General features: G+C 39.6%; 1 protein-coding gene and 1 pseudogene across 4 annotated transcripts in view; both read right to left on the bottom strand.

Moving 5' to 3' along the window:
• Nucleotides 1–21576, bottom strand: part of CEP192 (centrosomal protein 192) — a 95999-nt gene extending 74423 nt beyond the window's left edge. The window contains exons 1-10 of one of the 3 annotated variants that reach the window (XM_079784540.1): nt 20889–21576; nt 16140–16307; nt 15367–15495; nt 12102–12265; nt 10345–10394; nt 7738–7858; nt 5696–5844; nt 4513–4654; nt 3748–3881; nt 274–375 (exon numbers count right to left, since the gene is read on the bottom strand). In XM_079784540.1, coding sequence (XP_079640666.1) covers nt 274–375; nt 3748–3881; nt 4513–4654; nt 5696–5844; nt 7738–7858; nt 10345–10394; nt 12102–12265; nt 15367–15495; nt 16140–16303 — 1155 coding nt within the window. In that variant the 5' untranslated portion in view covers nt 16304–16307; nt 20889–21576. Of the gene's footprint in view, nt 1–273; nt 376–3747; nt 3882–4512; nt 4655–5695; nt 5845–7737; nt 7859–10344; nt 10395–12101; nt 12266–15366; nt 15496–16139; nt 16308–20888 lie in introns of those variants that run through there. The other 2 variants (XM_079784538.1, XM_079784539.1) reach the window with 2 other exon arrangements.
• On the bottom strand, nt 14682–15328 carry LOC307107332 (large ribosomal subunit protein eL34-like; annotated as a pseudogene). The gene has a single exon. The product of its transcript is annotated as a large ribosomal subunit protein eL34-like (transcript).
• Nucleotides 21577–26853: the final 5277 nt, after the last annotated feature.

Here is a 26853-nt window from a genome sequence, read left to right as displayed (position 1 = left end):
GTGGTTAATTTGCATATTACCATTTTATTAGAGAGGGTGACAAAAACAGCCTCCGGGGCAAAGTTTTTAAAGTTAAAATACTAAAAAGAAATAGTTCTATTTAACAGAAAAGATGCTGACTTTGAAAGAAAGTCATAGGTTCACCGTTTATTAATTGGTTGGTTTTCTAACACTGTCATTAAAAAAATAGCCGAAACCGGTTTGGCTCAGTGGATAGAGCGTCGGCCTGCGGACTCAAAGGTCCCAGGTTCGATTTCAGTCAAGGGCATGTACCTTGGTTGCGGGCACATCTCCAGTAGGGGTTGGGCAAGAGGCAGCTGATCGATGTTCCTCTATCATCAATGTTTCTAACTCTCTATCCCTCTCTCTTCCTCTCTGTAAAAGATCAATAAAATATAAAAAAATAAAATAAATAAATAAATAAACTTACATCTCTACCCTATATCAAAATAAAAGTAGTAGGAGAAAATGCAGATGGATAACGTATTCTTCAGTAAATAACATCTTCTAAGTGTCAACACTCTCATGGATTAAATTGTGTCTCCCAAAAAAGATATCCCTGAGTCTAACCACAAGGAACCTATAAATTGTGATGTTATTTGGAAACAGGATCTTTGCAGATTTAATTAAGTTAATTTCTTGAGATGAGGTCATTCTGGATTTAGGAATAGCCTTAAACCCAATGAGCAGTGTACAGTTAACCCTTGAACAATACAAGTTGGAACTTACAGGTTTACTTATATATGGTGTTTTTCAATAAATATATAGTTGGCCCTTCATATCCCTGGGTTTCATTCACATCCCTGGATTCAACCAACTACAGATTGAAAACAGTATTTTTGATCTCCAGGTGGGAACCGTGGATGCAAAGGGCCGACTGTATGAATTGTGAGGTGTCATTTTATATAAGGGACTTGAGCACCTGTGGATTTTGGTACCCAGGCAGGTCTGGAACCAATTGCCTGCAGATAGCAAAGGATATTTTAGGTGAGTCAAAAGTCATACATGGGTTCTTGACTGCGTGTGGGGTAGGAGAGGGTTTGACACCCCACCTCCACTTTGTTCAAGGGTCAACTATACTTATAAGAGAAAGGAGAGGAAAACTTCAGAGAGACAAAGAGCGACAGAGGAAAAAGCCATGTGAAGATGAAAGTAGACATTGGATTAATTCTGCCACAGCTAAGGAACACCAGGTCAACACCTTGGATTCAGAATTGTTGCCTCTAAAACTGTGAAAAGGAAAATTTTTGTTGTTTTAAGCTAGCAAAAATTTTGATGATTTGTACCAGCAGCCCCAGAAAACTAATACAAACACTAAAACCTAAAATGCATAAGGATCATCAAAGGCAAGACCACAGGAAGACACAGGAAGAAGACAGCCACCTAAAAGTAAGAAAAGTGTAAGGAGAAACCAATCCTTTCGAAACCTTGATCTTGGACTTCTCCAGAACCATAATAAAAGTAAATTTCTGTTGTTTGAGCCAAATAAATGAATAAAATGCATAAGGATCAAAATATCTCCTTAATATAGAAAGTTTACAAAAACAAGTTAAAATATGGCTTCAAAAAGACAAAGACAAATAGAAAAAAAGACAAAGGAGGCAAATGCCACTTAAAACTAGATAACTGTGTCTTGCCATCATGGCTCAGTGGTTGAGCATCGACCTAAGAACCTGGAGGACACGGTTCGATTCCTGGTCAGGGCACATGCCTGGATTGTGAGCTTGATCCCCAGTGTGGGGTATGCAAGAGGCAGCCAATCAATGATTCTCTCTCATTATTGGTGTTTCTCCCTCTAACCTTCCTCTCTGAAATCAATAAAAATATATTTTAAAACTAGATAACTATTTTTCATATATAACATTAGCACAGATTAAAAAGAACCAGAATGTGGGGAACTAACTCTCTCCTCAATAAACTGACTTAAAACAATCTTGAATATAGAATGTAGTCAAAGTGATTACAGCCCACCCTCCCCCGAAATCACTGTGCTCTAATGAAATGCGCTTGAACCCTTTATGTGCTTAGTTGAGGAGCCAATTGAGTGAAGCTACCACCTATGGGATGACTCAACACCTCCAAGACAGAACACCACCCAGGTAGAATGATAGGGTACCGTTATGGGGCTTCGGATAGCTACTCACTCTCCCCAAACCCAAGGAGCCATTGGTGGGAAAACTGGTGCTCCACCATTTGTGGATGACTGCTTCTGGGATGGAGTTTTCTCTCTTGCTGTGATCTTTTAAAAGTCAGCCCAAGACACAGGGTTTGTTGAAAAAATAAATAACAAAAAAAGAGGAATGCAGTTTCTCTGACAGTTTTGAAGCTTAAACACAAAATAGGTCTTTGTTTACACTTTGAAAGTTTAACTCTCAAAAATACTTAAGAATTAGGAAATGTGCCCTGGCTGGTTTGGCTCAGTGGATAGAGCGTCGGCCTGCGGACTGAAGGGTCCCAGGTTCGATTCCGGTCAAGGGCACGTGCCCGGGTTGCGAGCTCGATCCCTGGTGGGGAGCGTGCCGGAGGCAGCCATTGATGTTTCTCTCATCATCAATATTTCTCTCTCTCCCTTCTTCTCTGAAATAAATTTTAAAATATATATATATATATTAAAAAGAAAAAGAATTAGGAAATGTAAGAAAGAAAAAAATAAAAACAATCCACACATTTCTTAGGAGATGGGGTTTCAAGGGGAGGTAATGATAGTACAGTTGACACTTAGGATGTTAGGGACACTTACCCTCATGTAGTCGAAAATCCCCATGTAACTACCGACTCCCCCAAAACTTAACTACAGTCTTTTAATATCCACAGGTGACTGGATCTAGGTTCCAAGACCCCTGTGGATTCCTAAATCCATGGATGCTGAAGTCCCTTATATAAAATGGCATACAACAATGCATACATTCAGCTCTCTTCAGAAACTCCACATTGTATCACAACAATTATTCAATAAGTGTGAGTTTTCCAAGAAAAAAAAAAAGCACTCTAGAGAAAGGGAAGTATGTCCTCCAAAAAATGGAAAAATAGCATCCTTCATAGACTATAACCAATGATATTAACATTTGCCATTATCGCATGTACCATATGATTTCACTTACATATGGAATCTAAACAACAAAATAAATGAACAAACAAAACAGAAACAGACTCACAGATACAGAGAACATTTTGACAAGTTGCCAGAGTGGAGGAGGGCTGGGGGGCTGGGTAAAAAAGGTAAGGGATTAAGGAACATAAATTTGTAGTTACAAAACAGTCACAGGGATGTAAAGTATAGCGTAGGGGCCGGCTGGCGTGGCTCAGTGGTTGAGCGTCGACCTATGAACCAGAAGGTCATGGTTTGATTTCTGGTCCGGGAACATGCTAGGGTTGCGGGCTCGATCCCTAGTGTGGGGCATGCAGGAGGCAGCCAATCAATGATTCTCTCATCGTTGTCTCTCCCTACCTTTCTGAAATCAATAAAAATATATTTAAATAAATAAATAATAAAGTATAGCACAGGGAATATAGCTAATAATATTGTAATAAGTATATGTGGTGCCAGATGGGTACTAGATTTACAGGGGTGATCACTCATAAGTTATATAAATGTGTAAGCAATGGGTTGTACACCTGAAACTAATATAATATTGTACATCAACCATAATTGAAAAATAAAAATTATTTTAAAATAAATTACTAAAAATGTTATCATAAAAGACTTTGTTTTCATAGAACATTTAAAGAAAATGCAAATAAACTTACTCTGTCACGATGTAGAACAATACCCTTTGAACTTTCTGCCCCTTCTTTCTCTTTTTCAATTCTCAAAGTATTAGAGGAAAATGGTAACACATCATCTACACGCCTTCTACTATTTCCATTATCTACAGAATTACCTAAAATATAAGAAAAATAATGAAGCAATGTCAAAGTTTTAGTAATCTAATGTAATAACTGTTTTTGCTGTTCAAATTATTTTATGTAAACCTAATACTAAGCTTTCCTATAACAAATATAGCCATTTTCATGAGAGAGAAAATAACCAACAGTATGAGGCAACAGTAAGAGTGTGCCAAACTGCTACCAGACAGAGAATTCATTTCTAATTCTCAAGCATCTGAATAGAGCACAATCATTTGTAATCTACACCCTACAGTATCCCCAGTAATACCAGTGTGATCCCTCTTGGGAGCATGCCCACGCTGTTCCCTTTCTCTTCTCTCCAGCCGTGTTATCTATGCCTTACTGTCTCCTAAGCTCCAGGAGCTCCTCTCCTGCCTCTATCAACTGTTTCCTGAGCCTACGCAGCCCAGCTGGCTCACTTCTACTACCTCTGTAACTTTCTAAATAAACTTCCTCTTTTAATTTTTTTTTTTTAAAGGCTCTTTTGAAAAGTTTCAGACTTTCAATATTTGGGGGGATACAAGGGTTAATACATATTAAATCATACCAAAGAAATGAGATTTTTTTTGCAAAAATTCAAAGTCAAACAGAATTTAAAAACGAAGGAATCATATCAATACTTACTGGTCCCAGGGAGACAAACATGACCTTGTTCAGACTCTCTGTGGGTTGTTTCAGAATTTCCTGAAGAGTGTGAGCCATGGGAAATCAGAGAGCTGTTATTTTCTGACTGAAATTTATAGTTTAAACTACCGTTTCCATTTGCCTGTTGAAAGAGTATCTTAGCTTTATGAATTTTTAAAATTAAAAACAAACATTTTGAGGGATATATGAATTTTTAAAATTAAAAACAAACATTTTGAGGGATAAAATATGGGGAACAGACAATGTCTTCTTCATAGAAGGATGCCAAGGTAGTTGTAAAATGTAAAAATTGTTTCTGAGAGGCCTCAGCAATGATACTAAATCCAGTTCATAAAAGGCTGTTCAGGAATCAGAATGTTCACATGACCTTGAGGTATCATCCCAGAGGACTTACTGATAACAAATGGGTAGGAGCTATCTGGCAGACACATTAACCTAGATAATCAGACACAGCATCACTAATGGGACAAACAGATTTATATGTCCCCTGAGTAATGCATAAAGATGTACACATCACCCACATTTAAACTTAATCTGTTCATGAGAAAAATGTTTAACATAATCAGAAGGGGGAAAATTCGGTCATTTTACAAAACAAGTCTAAATTTTACAAAATAGTTTATTGACATAAAAGAACTACTCCAGAATGAAAAAATAGAGAGAAATGACAACCAAAATGTAAGTGTAATCCTTGATTAAATCTGGATAAAAAATAATAAAAATAAAGGATATTTTGGAGACAACTAGGTAAATCTGAGTATGGACTGTACATTAAATTATTATGTTGGATAACTTAGATAACAGATTTGAAATTATGGAGATAAATGCTGAAGTATTAGGGTGAAATGTCATAATATCTGCAACTTACTTTCAAATGATTCAGAAATAACGTGTTTATGGAGGAACAAAGAAAATGCAAAGATGGCAAGATATTAACAATTGGTTAATATGGGTGTGGGGTATATACAAGTTGACTGTACTGTACTATTTCTTTAATTTTGTGTAATGGAAAGAGGAAGCAGGAAAGGTGTTTCTCATCAGTTTATACTGAGGAAAAATAGAGTTCCAAGAAAACCAAAAGCTCAAGTTTTATGTTAGTATCCAATGAGACCAGTAATAATTTTCTAATGTTGAATTCCTAAAAAACATAATTGGAACATACCAGACTGAGATCACCTATAGGTAACCTAAAATCTTTTTCTGGAAGTTCCTGTCCTTCTAGGTCTTCATATATCATTCCTGGAATTGCCAGTTGCTCAAAATAAGCCTCCAAATGATCATCATAAAATTCTTCATCATCAATATCATCATCTATTAGTAAATGGAGGAAAAATAGAATAGGCTTTAAAGCAGTGAATGAACTACAATTCAACCAAAAAGGTTGATAAGTCATATAAATCAATGATGATTTTAATATTTGACATGGAAAAACTTATCATTTCTGTCTATAAATTATTATGAGGATTCCAATATAACTGAATATTAACTTTCTTTGATAGGATAGCACAGAAATAAATCCTGGCATAAACCATATGTTAGGGCATAATAAATGTGGCATTAAAGATCAGTTGGAAAAGGGGCAAATAATTCAGAAAATGGAGTGGCAAAAGAGTAACTATCAAAAAAAAAAAAAAGGATGGATAAGCCCATCAGAAAAGTAAAAATAAATTCTAGATGAATAATAATTAAGTATGAAAGCTCAAACAATATCTGATCTTGAGAAAGAAGGAGTTAAGGAAAAATAAGGTAACAAAATTGAACCCTAATAGGCATGATTCAAAATATTCAACCTCTACCAAAACCAGAAAGTTGCAAATAAACAAATAAAAGGACACTGGGGCAGTGTTTTTGTCTGTTTGTCTTTGCAGTGGTTTGTTTTTTTTTTGTTGTTGTTGTTTTTTAAATATATTTTATTGATTTTTTACAGAGAGGAAGGGAGACGGAGAGAGTTAGAAACATCGATGAGAGAGAAACATCGATCAGCTGCCTCCTGCACACCCCCTACTGGGGATGCGCCTGCAACCAAGGTACATGCCCTTGACCGGACCCTTCAGTCCGCAGGCTGATGCTCTATCCACTGAGCCAAACCAGTTAGGGCTGCAGTGGTTTTTTAATGTTTCAATAACCAGCCCAGCAGGGGCAAGAATGGTACTGTAAGTTATCACTGCCTTTTCAAGAGGATAATTTTGCAATCAAGAGCCTTAAAAGTACTCATAACCTTTGACTTAGTTATTCTACCTCTAAGAATCTAGCATACTCAAAGAAAGTTCTATATAAATTCAGGTCAACAATTCTTTATCCATAATTCCACCATCCAAAAATATTTAAAAACTTTAGCGGCAAAACTTGTCCTGAATTTAGTTTCTACTTATCCCACTCAGCCCATCAGCCTGGCCTTCAAAGCCATGAATACCATATTTTCCGGTGTATAAGACGACTTTTTAACCCAGGAAAATCTTCTATACGCCCAGTCGTTTTATACGCTGGTAATTTGATCCCTGCCTCCTTTTCTGGATTACTCTCCAATTCAGATTCCTACAAGTGCTGTAAATATGCCACACAAAACTACTGGCTATTCCCCAAACATTGGCTATATCCCCCACCACCACCACCACCATCACAGGGCCTTTTGCTAAAGTTATTCCCACTTTCTGAAATGTACTTCTCTTCCCATGACTTCATTAAGGCCTATCACAGGCCTTTGCAAGAAGGAAGTAAAATTGTGTCCTTTAAGTAAAGCTTCACAGATAGCTTCTTCAATCAGAATTAATTTGTCACCCTCCCATGATTACTACATAATTTGTACTGAGGTACACATAATACACATAATACAGTTGGATGTTTAGCTATGCATCTCTTCTCTTATTTGGCAGGTCTTTCAGAAAGCAGAGGCTAAATATAAATATTTCATGGTTCCCCCAATTTCTTAACATACTGCTTTATACTGAAGTGAAACCTAGAGTTACTACTTTGTACACTTATGATACTAAACTCAGGGATAAGCACAATCATATCAGGACTGATACATAGAAATGCTTCAGAAGTCCATCATTTAACAGAAGAAGCCATTTGAGTGCTGGAAGATAGGAAGAAAGGAGAAAGCAAAGAAACAAAAATCTGGCATAGGAACGCCTGCAACCAAGAGGCAGAAAGACACAGAATGGCAACGTAAGAGCTAGGAAAACACAAATTACATTACGGTACCAGAAGAGTCATCCAAGCTTGTCAGTGACATAAGTTTTTCATTTTCTATTAAACTAGTATGGCTTAAGTCATTGTTTGAATTCTTGTCTTCAAAATGTTTTCCACCATCAGGAACAACAATCTATAAGAAATAAAATGCATGTAAGAGAAGCACACTCACAGCTTTGAAGACCATAGTACGAGGCTGCAAAAAGGATCACCAATGTGCTCAGTATTTATAATTCACAATTTAGGCAATGAAGGCCTAGTTGTTTAATATGTATAATAACTTTCTTCCTACCTTGATGCCACCTCCCTTCCCCTGACCCATCCAATAAGACATCCTTAAAATTTAATATTTCAAAATGTGTACATGCTTGGAAGACCTAGAAATATAGTTGGTATACTAATATACAATTGAATTTGAGCAAAAGAGGATTGTGATAGAAAGTGAAAATAATAGCAAAGTGGCTCAGCAACCTACAATGGAACGATCGATTTCTCTGCTCCTCAACCCAGGAACCATGTAACCCTAAGGACACTAAGGCCCAGAATAAAATATAACGTTTCCTTCTAAGTGTTGAATTTATTTCATAATCATATTATATATCATATTATATATTAAGAATTAGCTTGCAAAATGCACAATTTTTAAAGATTAAACGCATGGGCTCTCAATGCAACTGCACACTTGCAGAGGGCAGCACAGCATTATGCTCATAAAGATCTAAGGCACCAAGGACTACTGTTGTGGAATATAAGTTCTGTGTGTTGAAATTTTTTATAATAAAAATTAGGGAAAAACCTGTATGAGAAAGAACAATATGTAAAACACCTCTGTCTTTTTGGTCATGGATGCTATTGAGAACTCAATCCATTCTGCCATATGTGGTGTCTTACATAAGGGCCATCTGAACTAGAGAGACCCTGGAAAACTTCCTTATTTTGCTAAGGTGGTGTAGTTCTTAGTTTAGATGATGAGATCTATCAAGACATATTTCTTTCACTGCCCTGGATACCAGGACAGTCAAAGCCAAAACAAAAGTCAAATACAGTAGTAGCTCCCTCTGGTCCAGGTTTTTAAATATACTTATTTTCCTCCTGCTCTCACTTTTTCATTTTCTTTTTATTAAATATCTCATGTTTCATACTTGTTTTCCTGCTTTCAAGTTTTATGGTCCCCCTCTTATCATCAATGATACCTAATGTTTTTAGGAAATTCTTCAACCATCCTAAGAAAATAAATTACATATTGAAGGGAAAAAGTATGTTCTCTCTTCTCAGAAAGCATTGTTTCTAAATGCCCAAAGAAATCTGCTTTCTGATTCAATTTCAATTTGACCACACCTGAACTTCCTATAAAAAGCCACCTCTCACACTTTGAAGCTATCAGTGGTTACATACAGGAAGTAGGCTTATGGAGCAGGACTCAACAAATACTTTCTGTAAAGGGCCAGATAGTAAATATTTCAGGTTTTGCTAGCACAGTCTTTTCACAACTTCTCAACTCAGCTGTTGTAGCCATAAACAATACAGAAACAAATGAGCATGGCTGAGTTCCAATAGAACTTTACACAAACAGGCAGCAGATTGGATTTGGACAATGAGTTACAGTTTGCCAACCCCTGGCAGAGGGAAATTACTCTTACTTTTTTTTTTAATTCTTTATTGTTTAAAGTATTATATATAGTACTACATGTCTCCTTTTTCCCCCACTGACCTCTCCCAATTACTCACTTTAAGCCCTTTTGTAATCATTTTATAAAAACTATCTTAAAAATTCCTATGAAAGTAAAACAAAAATTGCATCTCCTTTTTATAAGTTTTAAAAGTACTTAGTTTACGTTTTATAAACAAGTCTCATAAACATGAGACTATAGGCTTAAAATCCAAGCTCACTCTTTATGTTGAACATAAACTGCTTATCTGCTCAACACCCCTTCCTTTGAGGAGCCCACATCTTTTTACTTCATATGGTCCTGGTATGGTTGTCAGTCACAATCTTCTATCTGTGTATGTACGATGCACACGTACACACATACACAAACACACTGACGTGAACATAAGGTTCACCTCATAAATCAGACTGTTTTATCTCAACCCACCCCTTGGCCCATCAGTCTACACAGGGGAAGATATATGACCCAAGTGAGCTCATTAGAATAGTCCCCTACTTTTTAAATTTACCCCACAGGAAGATCATGCTCTTCTTTTTTATCACAAATGTTAAGAGTATAGGCCTGAGTCAACTACACATGAAAATAGCTTCCCTCTCATTTAACAAGTTATTGAGTATGTGTGAACTATGTGCCAGGCACACAGGATACACTAAACAAAACAAAGAGAAACCCTTACCCTGAAGGAGCCAACATTCTTGAGGGAACCAGCACAGAATGAAGTAGAGCAGAAGGACAGCCAGTCCATAGGACACAAGGAGCCCAGGGATACACAGCCCCGAGTCTAGCACTACTTCAACTTCCCAGTTACTTAAAGCAGTACCTTGGAATTTTGCTATTTACAAGTAGAAGACTTCTATTATTAGTATTACTTAGCACTTACATATGTGAAATAGGAACTTGCACTCTCCTAATAACTCCAGATATTAAAAGCAAACATAAAAAAGATTACCTTGTTCTCATTATTCATCCACGATCGTAAACAAAATTCAATAGGTGCGTCTATTTAAGAAAACAAAAACAAAAACTGAGAGACCAAGTTATTTTATCAACCAAATATCCAATAATATTTAAAGATAGCAAATTAATCAACTGAACACTTTTTCCTTCAAGTAGAACACAGCACTTTTTTTTTTTTAAATCCTCACTCAAGGATATTTTTGCCATTTATTTTTCAGACAGAATGGAAGGGAGGGGAGGAGGGAAAGAGAGAGAAAGGAGAGAGAGAGAGAGATATCTATGTGAGAGAGACGCATCGATCGGTTGCCCATGACCAGAATCGAACCTGGGATCCTTCATTCAGTCTGAAGGCCGACGCTCCATCCACTGAGCCATACCTCAATTTTTAGTCTTTATTTCTTTGGGAAAAAAATGTAGAGTACTTAAAAGCAATCTGACAGCAGAAACCTGTAAATTTATTTATTTATTTATTTTACAATTTTCCCCACATTTTTGTAGTTTCTTGCCCAAATCTAATTTAAGGCAATTTTTAATAGGATTCCAAAGTGTTCAGCCCTGGTTCAGTTGGTAGGAGCATCATCCCGTACACCAAAAAGGTTGCAGGTTCAATCCCCAGTCGGGGTGCCTACGGGAGGCAACCAATCAATGTTTCTCTTCTCATATAGATCTTCTCTCTCTCTCTTCCCCTCCCTACGCCCTCTAAAATCAATAAAAACATATCGCCCTAGCTGGTTTGGCTCAATAGAAAGAGTGTCGGCCTGCGGACTGAAGGGTCCCAGGTTCGATTCCAGCCAAGGGCACATGCCTGCGTTGCAGGCTCGATTCCCAGTGCGGGGCGTGCAGGAGGCAGCCAATCAATGATTCTCTCTCATCATTAATGATTCTATCTCTCTCTCCCTCTCCCTTTCTCTCTCAAATCAACAAAATATATTTTTTTAAATAATAATATTAAATAAAAATAAAAACATATCCTCGGGTGAGGCTTAAAAATAATAATAAATATATATTAAAATAAAATAGGTTCCCTTTATAAATAAAGTGTACAGCCCTCGCTGGTTTGGCTCAGTGAACAGAGTGTCAATCTGCAGACCAAAGGGTCCCAGGTTCGATTCCAGTCATGGGCACATGCCTGGGTTGCAGGCTCGGTCCAATGTGCAGAAGGCAGCTGATCAGTGATTCCCTCTCATCATTGATGTTTCTGTCTCTCTCTTCCTCTCCCTTCCTCTCTGAAATCAATGGAAGTATATTAAAAAAAAAAAAGTGCTCAACTTGATTTTCTTAAAAAACATAATTTTTGAATAATACTTATAAAAATAAGTTTAGGAACAAAAAGGACTATTAATAAGAATATAAATTAACTGGGGAGAAATGTAAAAGGTGTATTAGAAACAGGCTCCTTGTCTTGAACATAACGTGTGCTGTGGCTATCAGACAGCATGGTTTCCACAGGAAAGATTTCAGCTTAATCCGCCAAGACAATAAAAGATTAAGAGACCTTTTCCTATATAGGATTATAGACATGATATTAATAGGTAAATGTCAAACAAAAGCATTTCCAGTTGAAAGTATCATAGCTTAAGATAAAATACCAGGCCATGGCAGGGGCTAAATGGAGGGGGAAGAATGGGGAACATCTGTAATACTGTCAACAATTGAAAAATAAATAAATAAATAAATACCGGCCCAAAGACAGAGAAATGAGAAAGGAAAATAAAACATATACATTAATAATTTCTTATACTTCAGTACCTTGCACTTGGTCCAGTGGTAAAATCTTTACACAAGGATCTTGCCTGTGAAAGGATTCCGCAGTTTTAGCCTCCTCCTCTTCAGTTTTTGCTAGATTGTTGGGGAAAGCCGACTCTTTGAGGACAGCATCTGACAAATGTTGACTTTCTATATGGCTCTTTCTCCTAGAAACAGAAATTGTTTTTAATTAGGGAACAGAATGATGATGAAATGTTACCTTAGATAAGTCTATAAGATATCCATTAATCAGTTATGTATTTTGTCTCTCAAAAAGAAAAAGTAAATACCATGAAAAGAAACATTTCTGGGACCAGCCAGAAACTACAACTGGAAACATTGTGGGTATTCCTAGGGACTGTATCACCTTTTTGGGTCCAGTGATGGACAGTCTACTAAAATCAAATACATTACCATACTGCTACTATGTTTCTCAAGTGATAAAATGAGGGGTTTTTTTTCTGTCTTAAATAAGTATCTCTGAACCTAGCATATGTAGAGAAAAAGTCAGCTTTCTAAAAACAAGAGGGACTTAAAGGATACTGGTATATTTGCCAAATAGCTGATTTTCTGAATTATTGAATACTTTAAAAGTGTTGCTGTTAGTTAGTCCCTGCCACTGTTCTTATCCCCATCTTTCTATCTACCTCTGTTGTTTAATGTATAAATGAAAATGTTTTTCCTTAAAGGTAGTTTTCTTCCCAATCTACTGCAAAAGCTCTTGGGTCTGTGCAGCTCACTCAGCCATTTCGCCAGCAGGAGGGCAGGGATGGAACTGCAAGAAGCAGCCTCAGCCAAAACCGGTTTGGCTCAGTAGATAGAGCGTCGGCCTGCGGACTGAAAGGTCCCAGGTTCGATTCCGGTCAAGGGCATGTACCTTGGTTGCGGGCACATCCCCAGTGGGGGGTGTGCAGGAGGCAGCTGGTCGATGTTTCTCTCTCATCGATGTTTCTAGCTCTCTAGCTCTCTCCCTTCCTCTCTGTAAAAAGTCAATAAAATATATTTAAAAAAAAAAAAAAAAAAGCAGCAGCCTCAGTGGTTCCCAACGTTGGGCACATGCCCCCACAGGGGAGCAATGTGATTTTTAAGGGGGCAATTCGAGAATGAGTTAACAGTGAATTTTTTGCATTTCTTATGGTTCTAGGGGCCTCATATACATACAGTATATATATTGTGACATATTTTATGCATTTCAGTTCCCTATTATGTCTTGAAACTTTATTTGCCGTTTTTTCATATCATTTCATATTATTTTTTAACAATTTCTTAGTGATTTCTTCCTCAGTACTTCAACTGTCCTTTCGTTCTTTTTCTTTTTCACGGATGCCTTGTTCTTTGGAAGCCTGTTTAGACCAAATTAATGGCCTTTTAGGCTTCCTCCACGTGAATCAGAGTTCACTTTTTGAATAATAAGAATATGTCACGGGGGCGGGGGGGGCATCAGCATTTTAGGGATGCTTATGTGGGGCATGGTCAAAAACAGGTTGAGAACCACTGTCTAAATGCAACAAATTTATCATTTGACCAACTAATATCTAGGGTCAGGCTTGAATCTGCCAGGAGATGAAGAGAAAATAGCCCTTCCATATAGTCCAAATTCTAACCCTTTGTGCCTATGGCAACTACCAACTCTAATTTACTTCCTAGTTTCTCCACCTCTTTAATGGGGATGTGATACCCAAAAAGCCAATAGCTTAAGCCAAAGGTGCATTCATGAGCAGATATAGGTTTCACCCCAATCAAATAGAAGCTGATAAATGAAGGGGTAGGGGTAGGTGGAAAGACTATAATGGACACAAAGTAATGTGGTAGAGAACACAAAAAGAAAAAGTGTGGTAAGGGGGCAAAATGGTGACATGAAATAAATAAAACACAAGCCAGGACATTTTGATTAATTTTCATATTTTAAAGCCCTCCCTTGAGGAAAGCATGTAGTATGACAATTAGAACTTTAGGATAGTAGAGACAGTTCAGAGTACTCTAACCACCACCACCCCTAAAATTTACTTCTTCAAACCTATAGCTATCTCTTGTTTTTATTAGCCCATCAAAACTTTGCAAATTAAATCATAGGCTTCAAGTAAAAATGTCAAAGCAATTTCCAAGAGTCCATTAAATGACAGTAAGGACAGCTGTAAGTAAAGCAACCTGGATGAGAGTCATCAATTCTTGCCCAACCTTACCTCAGATTCCACAATCTGAAGAGCAGATGGGACATGCAGGAAGAGAGAAAGCCGTGGTCCAGAATAAGAACAAAAGGCCCAGATGCAGAAAACAAATCTGCCTGGAACAACCACAGTAATATTTCCTGACTAGATTAGGAAGGAGGGCAGGAGGTGTGCAGGAGGCAGCCTATCAGTGATTCTCATCATTGATGTTTCTCTCTCTCTCTCTTTCTCTCTCTCCTCTCTCCCCTTTCCTCTCTAAAAATCAATAAAAATATATATATTTTTTAAGTTACTAAAAAAAAAAAAATCAATGAAAAAATATCCTTGGGTAAGGATTAACAAAAAAAAGGACAGAAAAGGGTCTGTAAGACTATAAATAAAAATGTAATCAATGACTATTCTCAGTTAGTGGGATTTCATACTTTATTGTCTTCCTTAGAATTCTCTGTATTTCCTTTTTTCAATGAGCATATATTACTATTGGAATCAGAAAAAGTGTTTTTAAAAGACTTAGTGTTTGTGATTAATATAAAAAAGATTCACATGAGAAGAACATGAGCCACAATCACATCTTCATTTTCCACAAGACGGAGACTTACTTTTATTTATTTTTTTAACAGAATGAGACTTTTGTTTTTATTACTCAAAAAAGCTTTATTTTTAAATTTATTTAGCTTTCTGACTCTGTGCTTGTGCCTTCAACACTTTCACAACGATTTTCTGCTCCTCAATAAGGAAAGCACACTGATCCTGTCACGGACACATTTAGCACACACGGATCCACCAGAGGCCCTGCTGACTGTTTTTTCGTTTTAGACAACCTCATTAGAACTTTAGGCCTCACAGCACGAACTCCGCGAAGTCGGCCTGGGCACACACCACATGCAGATTTTGGTGCTTTCCCAACCTTCTTGGTATAAAGGTAAACAATTCTATTACCAGGGGTTCGGGACAGTCTGGTTTTGTTAGAGGCTGTATTGTAGGACAGCCTCTGACGGTATGTCAAACACTGGACCATGGTGAATACCTGAAGTCACCGTCCCCGGAAGAGCGAGACTCACTTTTAACACAATGAAAGCAACATGGAGGTACAAACTTACTCATCATCATCCTGGAAACTAAGCTGTAACTTCTCTCTTGGTTCAGCTTCACTCTGGCTAACAGGAGATGACTCAGATGGAACTGAAGACCTCTCTTCTACTAAATAAGATGCCTGGATATCAGAACACCTACACACAAAAATACCTAATTTTAATTGTTAATAATTAAATTATGCACATTTAAAATTCATCGTGACATAGGCCAGCATGATTGTGAAACCAACCAGGTGGTAAAACAAATAGAGCCCCAGTGTTGTAAACCATCATCCTATGTGCAAAGCACTGAAATGGTTCAGCAGTGGAGTGTGTATGTATTAAAATCTTAAAGAGACTTCATAGGGTTAATCCAATCCCTTCATTCCAAAGGTAAAGATGATGCTCTTTACAAAACGAGAGGAAGGAAAAGTAAGCATGAGCAAACTTTATACATTATACAAGATGGGCAAACTGTACACATCATATTTAGAGATATAACTCAAATTACCAGCCACCATTGAGGCTGAACTAACACAAAGCCAAAACACTATGGACAGAAAAATAAATAGACCAAAAGTCACTGTACTCAATCCCAAACATGCCCACCGCCACTGATAAGGCAATGGAATAGGGAAAGAGACAGTAAGTTTTATCTTGTTCCATATTAATTTTACATATATGTGGCCATTTACCTCAGATATAGCAAAAGCTCAAACTTGGCTGGGAAATTTTACAGAAGTATCAGTATATTGTAGGCTTTATAGGTCTAAAAAAAAAATCATCTGTTCAATTCTTACCTATTATCAGTGCTGGATCTATTTCTAGCAAGTGTTGAAACAGCAACAGGCAAGCCAAGATTTGAAGAAAGTGTTACATTTTCCAAAATCTCGCTATTACCAAGTAATGAATTGGTTAAAAAGCTTGGAAATGACTCTTCAGTTATACCTCGAAAATCTTCCATCTCCCTGCAACAATATAAGTTTCTATAAATCAAGTATTACTATAAAACTTTTTGAAATGATTAAGAGTGCAGGTCTCAAATCTTAGAAAACTGCTAAATCTTAAGAAAAATCCACCCGGCTGGCGTGGCTCAGTGGTTGAACGTAGACCTAGGTTGCAGGCTCAATCTCAGGTGTGGGGTGTGCAGGAGGCAGCCAATCAATGATTGTCTCTCATCATTGATGTTTCTATCTCTCTCTCCCCCTCTCCCTTCCTCTCTGAAATCAATAAAAATATTTTTTAAATATAATTTATTGATTTTTTACAGAGAGAAATGGAAAGGGATAGAGGGCCAGAAACATCAATGAGAGAGAAACATCGACCAGCTGCCTCCTGCACACCCCCTACTGGGGATGTGCCTGCAACCAGGGTACATGCCCTTGACCAGAATCGAACCCAGGACGGTTCAGTCCACAGGCCGACACTCTATCCACTGAGCCAAACTGCTTAGGGCAATATTTTTTTTTAAATCCTATTTTTGAAACAGCACTAAAAAGGGAAGCCTTCAGAAGTAAATTCTTAGAATACTTTACTACTTTATAGCTGAGGGTATAAAATTCAAACTATCGCCTTAGCCGGTTTGGGTCAGTGGATAGAGCATCAGCCTACGAACTGAACAGTCCCAGGTTCGATTCCAGTCAAGGGTGGGTTGTGGGCTCGATCCCCAATGGGGGGCATGCAGGAGGCAGCCAATCAATGATTCTCTCTCATCATTGATGTTTCTCTCTCTCTCTCTCTCTCTCTCTCTCTCTCTCTCTCTTTCTTTCTCTCTCTCTCTCTCTCTCTCTCTCTCTCTCTCTCTCTCCCTTCCTCTCTGAAATCAATAAAAAAATACATTTAAAAAATCAAACTATCTTATAATTAACATAATAATGAAATACAACACAGCTTAACATATTCTTGGATTGCTATAGCAAAATATATGAATTACCACAAACTAATCCAGTAAAGAAGCAAAGAAGAGACAACACTGCTGGCATAGACAGATGATTTTAGGATATACTTAAAAGTTTACTAGTTGGGTACCCATTCTAACATGAAATAGAAAAAACAACAACTAGCAAACTCTAAAATCTAGCTCCTGATTTCAGAGATTATCGTTAAAAAGTGAGACCACATTAAAATGTAAGCCCTCTGAGGGCAGAATACACCCTCAATAAATTTGTTAAATGAATGTTTTCAAACTATGTCAATACATAGGAAATTTATCACCAATCTACACTAACAAAAGAGTAAGGTGCAAATTGACCATACCTTCCTGATGCTCACCAGCCAATCAGGAGTGAGTATGCAAATTAACCCAACAAAGATAGTGGGTTAATTTGCATATGCAGGTGTGGAGCACCCCAGCCACTCCTGGCCTCTGGGTAGCGTAGGAAGGCAGAAAGGCGGCTCCAGCCAGAGTGAAGGCGGTGCCGGCAGCCAGGGGAAGGAAGGCCCATTCTTGCACGAATCTTCATGCATCCGGCCACTAGTTATCATATAAGTATCCTCCTCTCAGATCATGACCCAGCATTTTCCTCTGTTGGATATTTCTATTTCCTCTTCTTGATTTTTATAAACATGTTCAAAATTCTTCCGTCCTTTATTTGCACTTCCTGCCACTCTCACCTTCCCTTCACAACTAAGAGTTTTAGGAAAATCATCAAGTACTCTTCTATATCTGTTTCTCTTATGTTAGGGATACCCAGGATTCTGATCTCATATTTTATGTCATGCAATGTATATCTTATACATTAGAGATCTCAAGCTCAAATGCCTTCAGGCATAAATACTGTCAGATAATAGGACTCTAAGAACTGAGCTCAACTGGAAATTACAGGCCCCTCACAAACCCACTTAAATTCAATAAAAACACTATTGCCAAACAAAACATATCTACTGGTGAAGTCCACACCTAAGGGCAAAACATGTCCATACACACCTTTAAACATTTTACATCTTTTTGTCTTTGCTACTACCACCCCGCCCTACAGAAAAGCCTCCTAACCAGTCTACATGCTCCTATTCTTGCCACCCTACAATTAATTCCCCACTCAGCAATCAAAAGAAACATTAAATATAAATCATGACTATAGTCCTACTGAAAATTTCAGTGGCCACCTTATTTTCTATCCCAGTGGGCTCACTCACCATATATTGGCTTTTTTGTTCCTATAAAACCCAAGCTCATCCCTACCTTGGAACCTACAATACTCTTCTAGATCTCTGGACAGCGAGGCCCTTCTTCCAGACATTCACCTCAATTTGAATGTCACTTTATCATTAAGTCAAATGTAGCCCCACAGTCTATCACTATCATTTTAATTTCTTCCTGCACTTATCATTATCTATTTATTTTTGTATTTGTCTGTCTTCTTCCACTAAAAAGATTGTTCCACAAGAGCAGGGACCTTGCCTATCTATCACTCTTTCCTAACACCTATAACAATGCCTAGCACATAGTAGGTACTCAAATATTTGTGAAATGAATAAATGATTGACAGTAGGTGGTCCATCTTCGACTTTAGTTTCTTGGGGACATGTCTATCTTGTTCACCCATACAGTCCCAGTACCTGGTACAGTGGTGGGAATGAATTGAAAAAAGTAATCTATATTCTTTAGTTATCCCTACTATTGAAGAAACTGAGGCTAAGAAAGGGAACTAAGAGACTTTTCCAGGCCACACAGTGCAAGTGGGAGCAGAGGATTCACACCCAGGCAAATCTGGTTCCAGAGTATTCTTTCTTCTGAACTAATACCATCTTCCTCATCTTTAAATCACCTCAGCCCAGACCTCTATCCTAAAATCTACACTCATATTACCAAAGGCTCTTTGATAACTACCTTACCTCAATGCCTCCCAAGTAGTGCAAAGCCAACAAATATAAAAACAAATCTACTACCTCTCCCCCAGCCACTCTTCCCATTATCCTTAGTTTTGACATATGTTATCCATATCCTCTTGCTATACCAGTCAGACAGAAACCTGGGACCATCTGATCCTTCTTGCTCTCTCAATTACTTACCAAATTCTAATGCTTCTAACTCCAAATATATTTCTGGAGCTGAGACTCATTTCTATATTCCCAACGCCTGCCGCCCATCACTTTTATTTTTTAATTCTTTATTGTTTAAATAAAGTATTACATAAGTCTCCTTTTTCCCCCATTGACCTCTCCCCGGCTGCCCCCACCCCCCAGCACATTCCCTCACCCCCTACCCCTGACTGTGTCCATTGGTTATGTTCATATGCATGCATACAAGTCCTTTGGTTGATCTCTTACCCCCCCCCCCCCGCCCATCACTTTTTAATCTAAATGTTATTACATGAGGCTTCCAAATAGCCTCCCAGGTCTAATCTTTTAATAGCTTTTTTTTTTTAATATATTTTATTGATTTTTTACAGAGAGGAAGGGAGAGGGATAGAGAGTCAGAAACATCGATGAGAGAGAAACATCGATCAGCTGCCTCCTGCACACCCCCTACTGGGGATGTGCCCGCAACCAAGGTACATGCCCTTGACCGGAATCGAACCTGGGACCCTTGAGTCCGCAGGCTGACGCTCTATCCACTGAGCCAAACCCGTTAGGGCCCAGGTCTAATCTTTTAATTACTAAGTTATTCTTTTACAGATATATAAACCACATTAAAATACATACCAAGCTCTTTAAAGATTATTCCTATTCGGAGTCAAATCTAAGAAAATTTAGATATTAAGCAAAGATCATTCGTGCAACAATCATTATCAAACACAAATCATGAAAGACACTCTCATGGGCATCAGCAATGCAAAAATAAATAAGGCAATTCTCATTGCAGACAATCCCTATCAATTATGATATAGTGTTAAGTGCCTGGATGGAGCTTTTCTATTGGTACAAGGGTAACAGAACCCAGTGGAAGATTCCTAAACTAACACCTAGTCTCCTGTTTCCAGAAAGAATTATACTTGTTTTATTTTTTTTAATATATTTTATTGATTTTTTACAGAGAGGAAGGGAGAGAGATAGAGAGTTAGAAACATCGATGAGAGCGAAACATCGATCAGCTGCCTCCTGCACACCGCAACCAACGTACATGCCCTTGACCGGAATCGAACCTGGGACCCTTCAGTCCGCAGGCTGACGCTCTATCCACTGAGCCAAACTGGTTTCGGCTATACTTGTTTTACACCAGCCGTGGACATACCAGATTCCTAAAACTTTCCTAGAAGGGAAGATTCCCTAACTTCCCTCTGTATTGCATTCCCATCCCTCCTCTATCACCTCAAGTGAAGACAATATCATGTTATCTTTGAACTAAGTAGCCATTTTTACTATTTCCTTAAGTGGTAACCTCAAAATTTTGCACTTGAGTTAATACTTAATTGCTTTAGTCACATTTCTGGATATATAAAATATCATTTACTGTACTCATTAATTAGAGGGCTACATATACAATTAAACACATGTAAAGGTACATACTGTGGGAAAAAGACAAAGTTCCCCTATATTCATCATTTACTCTTGGCATTTAACATATTTCTTATAATTAGACATTTAGTATATTACTTTTCAAAGCTTACCGCAAACTTTTCCCACAAAACTGAAATCGGAGAAAAGGGTGATCCTGGAGCAGTAAAAACTGCAGTCGAATACCCTCAAAATGGTAACAGCAAATGGAAATATTGTCATAAATACAGCTGTCCTCCAAACGACTCCCTCGAAAAGGATCTCATGTTTTACTAAACAGTCTAAAAATTAAGAGAAAGCAAAAGTAGAATGATATTAAACATTGTCTTATTTCACGTGTTTGGTTTTTTATTTTTTGTTTTTTCATAAAGAAATCAGACACACAAAAATGTAGGAATGGAATTAGAGGTAAGTAGCTCTAGGTGAAGACCGCCTAGCAGAAACCAAAACAAAAGTGAACAATGGGTGACAGGACAGACCCTTCTGCATTTAGTTAACAATGTGAGTTCCTGGGTCCGAGTTTCAGACAAAACGGAGAAACCGAACCGCCCATCACCCACGAGCAAACACCGCCCATCAACAGAGCACTTTGCAAAGCGGGTTTGCAGGGCGGGTGTGTTGCTCAGGAGCTGGAAGTCACCATGTGGGAAGAAGACCCAAGACTGGGATCCCCAGAAACCAAAGCCCGTTCTCTCAAAGCCGCTCGGTCGCGGTTGGCCAAGAGCCTCAGACACAGAGCCGTCCAGTCAAACTCCCCGAGCGGAATTCACCGCGGCGGCCTGGCGGTGCAATGGTGGAAGGAGCCCGGCGCCCCGACCCCGGCTCGTGCCCGCAGCCCCCGCCCCGCAGCCTGCGCCCCCCTCCCGACCCCTGTCCAACCGTCACTGCCCCGCCGCCCCGGCAGCCAAAACGCCAGCCAAAAGTGGGTTTGCCTGCCTCCCGCCGAACCGCATGTCAGGACACGGGAGGACCCTCCTCACGGAGCCCGCGATCGGAGCGCCCGGGTAGCATGGGAAGAAATCGCCGCGGAAGGCTTCGAGGAAGGTGGGGGGTCCAGGAGGCGCTACAACAGCGCGTGCGCGCACCAAGGCCGCCCGCGCGCCCCTGGGGTTTCCGTCTGTTCGCCGCACGCGCGGAAGCCGGTGGACTCAGGAGCCGCTTAGGATTGGGCGGCGCGCAGGCCAGGGCGGGCGCGAGCCCGGTGATTGGGCGGGGCGGCGCGCCCTGGATTTGAAGCGGGGAAGCCGCGCTCCGCAGCTCCGGAGGCGGGGCTCAGCGCTGCACGCACCCGCCGGAGGCCTTCTCACTGGAACTAAGCCGAAGGCGCCGCCTTGAAAGCCTTGGCCGACTTGGAAGTAATTCGGTTTGGAACTCCAAAGCGCCGTCAACCACCTTATACACAGAAGTATTTTTTTTAATTTTTTGTTGTTTATTACATATGTTCTCCTTTCTCCTTTTGCCTCTCCCCAGCTGTTCCCACCCCCCCACGCCCACACATGCCCTCTCAGCCCTGCTGTCTTGTGTCCATTGGTTATGCTTATATGCATGCATACAAGTCCTTTGGTTGATCTCTTACCCCCTCCCCTCCCCTGCCTTCCCTCTGAGGTTTGACGGTCTGTTCCATGCTTCTTTGTCTCAGGATCTATTTTTGTTCATCAGTTTATGTTCATTATCCTATACTAGAGGTCCAGTGCACAAAATTTGTGCGTGGGTATGGTCCTAGGCCTGGCCTGCGATCAGGGCCATCTTCCCTGGCTGCCTGCAGCTGGCCCTGCGCCCCCACCCTCGGTTCCCTGTTCACCATCGGAGGATCAGAGCCTGCCAGCCAGGGAAAGGGACCAGAGGTGGTCAGTGTGCCTCATAGTGTCTGGCCAAGCAGTCATTCTGCCACTAGGGTCAATTTGCATATTACCCTTTTATTATATAGGATCCTATAAAAGGGTAATATGCAGCCAAAACCGGTTTGGCTCAGTGGATAGAGCGTCGGCCTGCGGACTGAAAGGTCCCAGGTTCGATTCCGGTCAAGGGCATGTACATTGGTTGCGGGCACATCCCCAGTAGGGGGTGTGCAGGAGGCAGATGATCGATGTTTCTCTCTCATCGATGTTTCTAGCTCTCTATCCCTCTCCCTTCCTCTCTGTAAAAAAATCAATAAAAAAATATTTTAAAAAACATTTTAAAAAGGTAATATGCAAATGGACCAAACGGCAGAACAACTGGTCACTATGAGGTGCACTGACCATCATGGGGCAGATGCTCAACACAGGAGCTGCCCCCTAGTGGTTGGTGCGCTCCCACAGGGGGAACACCGCTCAGCCAGAAGCGGTGGTGGCAGGAGCCTCTCCTGCCTCTGAGGCAGGTGGGCGATAAAGTCCCAGACTGCGAGAGGGCACAGGGACTTCTTACCCCCCACCCCCACCCCCAGTGCACGAGATTGGGCCTCTAGTATTCCTGAAATGAGTGAGATCATGTGATATTTATCTTTCTCCAACTAGCTTATTTCACTAAGCATAATGCTCTCCAGGTCCATCCATGCTGTTGTGAATGGTAAGAGTTCTTTCTTTTTTACAGCAGCGTAGTATTCCATTGTGTAGATGTACCACGGTTTTTTAATACATTCATCTGCTGATGGGCACTTAGGCTGTTTCCAAATCTTAGCTATTGTAAATTGTGCTATGAACGAACATAGGGGTGCATATATCCTTTCTGATTGGATCTTTTCTATGGATCACCAGGTGTTAGGTGCTGGAATATCATGGTTTGCCTTACGTTATCCACTATTAACAAGTTCCAATTAGGAAATCATTCCTTGGGATCCAAGCTTCAAGATAGTTCGCTACACCTAATGGCTTCTTTGTGATGGAGTAAGGTTGGTCTGGTGTGGTAAGGGGTGAGGCGATGAGACATAATCCATCCCTAATTAGCTCCTACCTTTCCCTAACCTCCTCAAGCCACAAATCCCAAAATCGACATCTGCTCAGCACAAGGCCTTTACTACTTTACTGAAACCATACAGGTAATTCAGTTTCACACCTTTCACTTTCCTTTATCTCAAATTTTCTTCCATAGTCTCAGGGTGAGTCTCTCTTTTCCAAAGCTAACTCCTTAACTTCATTCAATAATTATTACATGTTAAAGATATACGGTGCATCTGGGAGGAGAGAACACGAAAAACACATAGTTGAATTTAACAGTCCTACTCCTAATTTTAGCCTGGTGGGGGGAAAACATGTTTGTGAACACTTTCTATCTTCTCCAAAATATTGCTCCATTATCATTCCTGGGTACCCTCTCCACCAGATATTCCTGCCTTTAGAAGTGCTGCTTCTCTCCATCCAAAAAAACAAACCACCTTTCCTTGTTTTATCACCTGCAGACCTTTCTTTCTCTCCTACTCTTAACTGCCTCCGCTTTCACACTGTATTGTCACTTTTCGTGTTATCAGTTTGATCCTGGGCACTGCTTTCAATACTTGCTTTCATCTATCAGGTCTGGCTTCCTGGAAAACTCAGTCATGCTTCCACAGTTCTCTTGGCATCTCCTCTTGAAGCCTTCCATCCTTGTAATTATTACCCCCTATTCTGTTAACAAAGGTAAGTGGAGAAAAATCTCACGATCTCCTGAATCCTGAAGAATAAACCAAATACTTAACTCTAGAACTGAAAGGATGCTATTTGATACAATGAGCAGCCCTTGTTTCACAGGGTATTTTAACTCCTCCATTTACACTATACATTGGAGATGAACTGCTGGAATGTGTCTCTATGTTCCAGACTGTCCTTCACCCTGTATCCCTTGTACCCAACTCAATTATTGTCCTTCCTCCATAAAAATCAAGTGACTGTGGATGAAAAGGGGCCACATACTAAACCTCACAAGCTCAGGAGAGGCCTGCCTGGTGGCTTTACAGAGACCTAAGGATGATCTGAAATTAAAACTTGTTTAACTAAAAGCGGTTTATGGTGGGTAGTCATGCCCCACGCCAGTATCTTCCCTGACAAAGGTCAATCTTTATCTTAATTGAGCCTATCTATCGTCTTTTTGCATCTACAATAACTATCATTGGAATGTCATAATAATTTTCCTTTTTCCGGACCCCTCAAAGCACAGGCACCGCTCTGCGGAGACCATAAATCCATTGTTATTATTGACTGTTAATTATCCTGCACCCACCTATGTAAAAGAAGTATGTGTCTGTCACTTTACTTCTTATCCAATCCCAGAGGTTTCCAAGCTTTGCATTCTCCCACCTCCCTAATCTATCACCAATGAATTCATGTAACCCACTTCAGTCTCCTCTTTTGATTATAATGTATAAAAGAAGGTGCGCTGGGATTTTGCTTCCTGGCATTTGCCGAGTTTGGCTCAAATAAACTCACAAAAATTCTTCACAGGTTTGAATGTTTCTTACATTGACTTGACCAAAGATCTCCCCACAACACCCAGCAAGAATCTGGTGACAGGGACCTGCAATCCAAAGTATCTGCAGGCAGGAGAGCCTACACTCTGATGCCATAACTGCTTAGATTTCAATCCTGGCTCTCTAGCTAGCTGTGCAGCCTTGAGCAAATGATTTTCACCTGCCAGTTTTCCTGATCTGTAAAATGGGGATTATTCAAGCACCTGCCCCAGAGGTTTGTTGTCAGGATTAATCATAATAAGGTATCTAGAAGAGCAATGGCACATGGAGGTACTCAACAAATATTAGCTATTATCTAATGTTACTTGACAACTCAAAAGGAGAAATAGGACTCGGAGGGAATTCCAAATCTCCTAGACATTGAGCAGAGCTTGCAGAAGCCGCATGGCCATTGGTGCCTTCCAGGGAATTAGAAGTGATGCCCATCCAGTTAAGAAAAGGCAGGCCTCTCCCATAGCTTGCCTTTACCAAGGGCTTTAAGTGGTAACACTTCAGCTGCAAATATCCAAAGCCTCCTACAATGTGACAAGGTAGGATTCCAGATTAAACTCCCATTAGCTCCCTAAAGGAACTTTACTCTTTCATTCTGTTGCCTAAACACACCCTTGTCCTCTTTCCCCTCCTAAGCCATCATCCCGGAACTCCTATCCTCCTCCATTTCAATTACTGCACCTATTGAAATGCTACATCACTTCCAAACCTTGCCAGTTCAAACAAATCACTTGCTTTTATGCCTACTATACTGTTTCAACCTTTATTATTAAGGCTGAATCCTCGTTATGTTTTGTAAATCCTGTAAATACCTTCTCCCACTAGTATGACTTGTGTGTGCAGACTACCTTCCCATTTTTTACATATTGCAATGTTTAGCACATATCTTGCACATAGATGCTCAATATTCACTAAATTGGAGAATCTGTCTTAATTCATTATCCCATTTTAACCCCAGGCACCTCTATGATTGAAATCTCAAAGATGTGAATGAATTCTTAATTCTGAGCCAGATTTAGCCTTAAGTTAGACCCCTTATTTTGAACCTAAACCCGTCTATAGGTCTAAAGTCCTTTAACAGAAGACATTTGAGAATTATTAGAAAGGATTCTTTTTCTTATATTGGAATGCTAACTTTACAGACAAGACATTTTAACAACTACACACAACAAAACTCAAACGTACTTAAAGTTAAAATTAATACATTATGTCTCATCAGCTGTTTATCTTTTGCATGTTAAGTTCTAGGGATATGACACTATTCATAGAAAAGGTGTCTGAAAATTATATTATAAATTATAACATATGGTTGTAACTATCATCTATATGTGATTAACTAATAGACACATTTGAAATGCTTCTCAAATTACATCTTGCTCTAGCCTGAAGGAAGTTATCCTTGATAATTCCTGAGAAAAATGCACCAAATAGATTACTAGTCCCATAGTTTTAATCATTATCCTATATAAAACCCTAATATGTAAATCGACCAAACAGAGGAATGACCAGTCACCATGACATGCACTAACCACCAGGGGGCAGATGCTCAACACAGGAGCTGCCCCATGGTGATCAGTGTGCTCCAACAAGGGGAGCGCCGCTCAGCCAGAAGCCAGGCTCACAGCTGGCGAGTGCAGTGGCGGTTGGGGGAGCCTCTCCCGCCTCCA

This window comes from Cnephaeus nilssonii, assembly GCF_951640355.1.
Source record: "Cnephaeus nilssonii genome assembly, chromosome: 11".
Classification (NCBI taxonomy): Eukaryota; Metazoa; Chordata; class Mammalia; order Chiroptera; family Vespertilionidae; genus Cnephaeus; species Cnephaeus nilssonii.
This window is presented reverse-complemented; position numbering and strand designations above follow the sequence as displayed.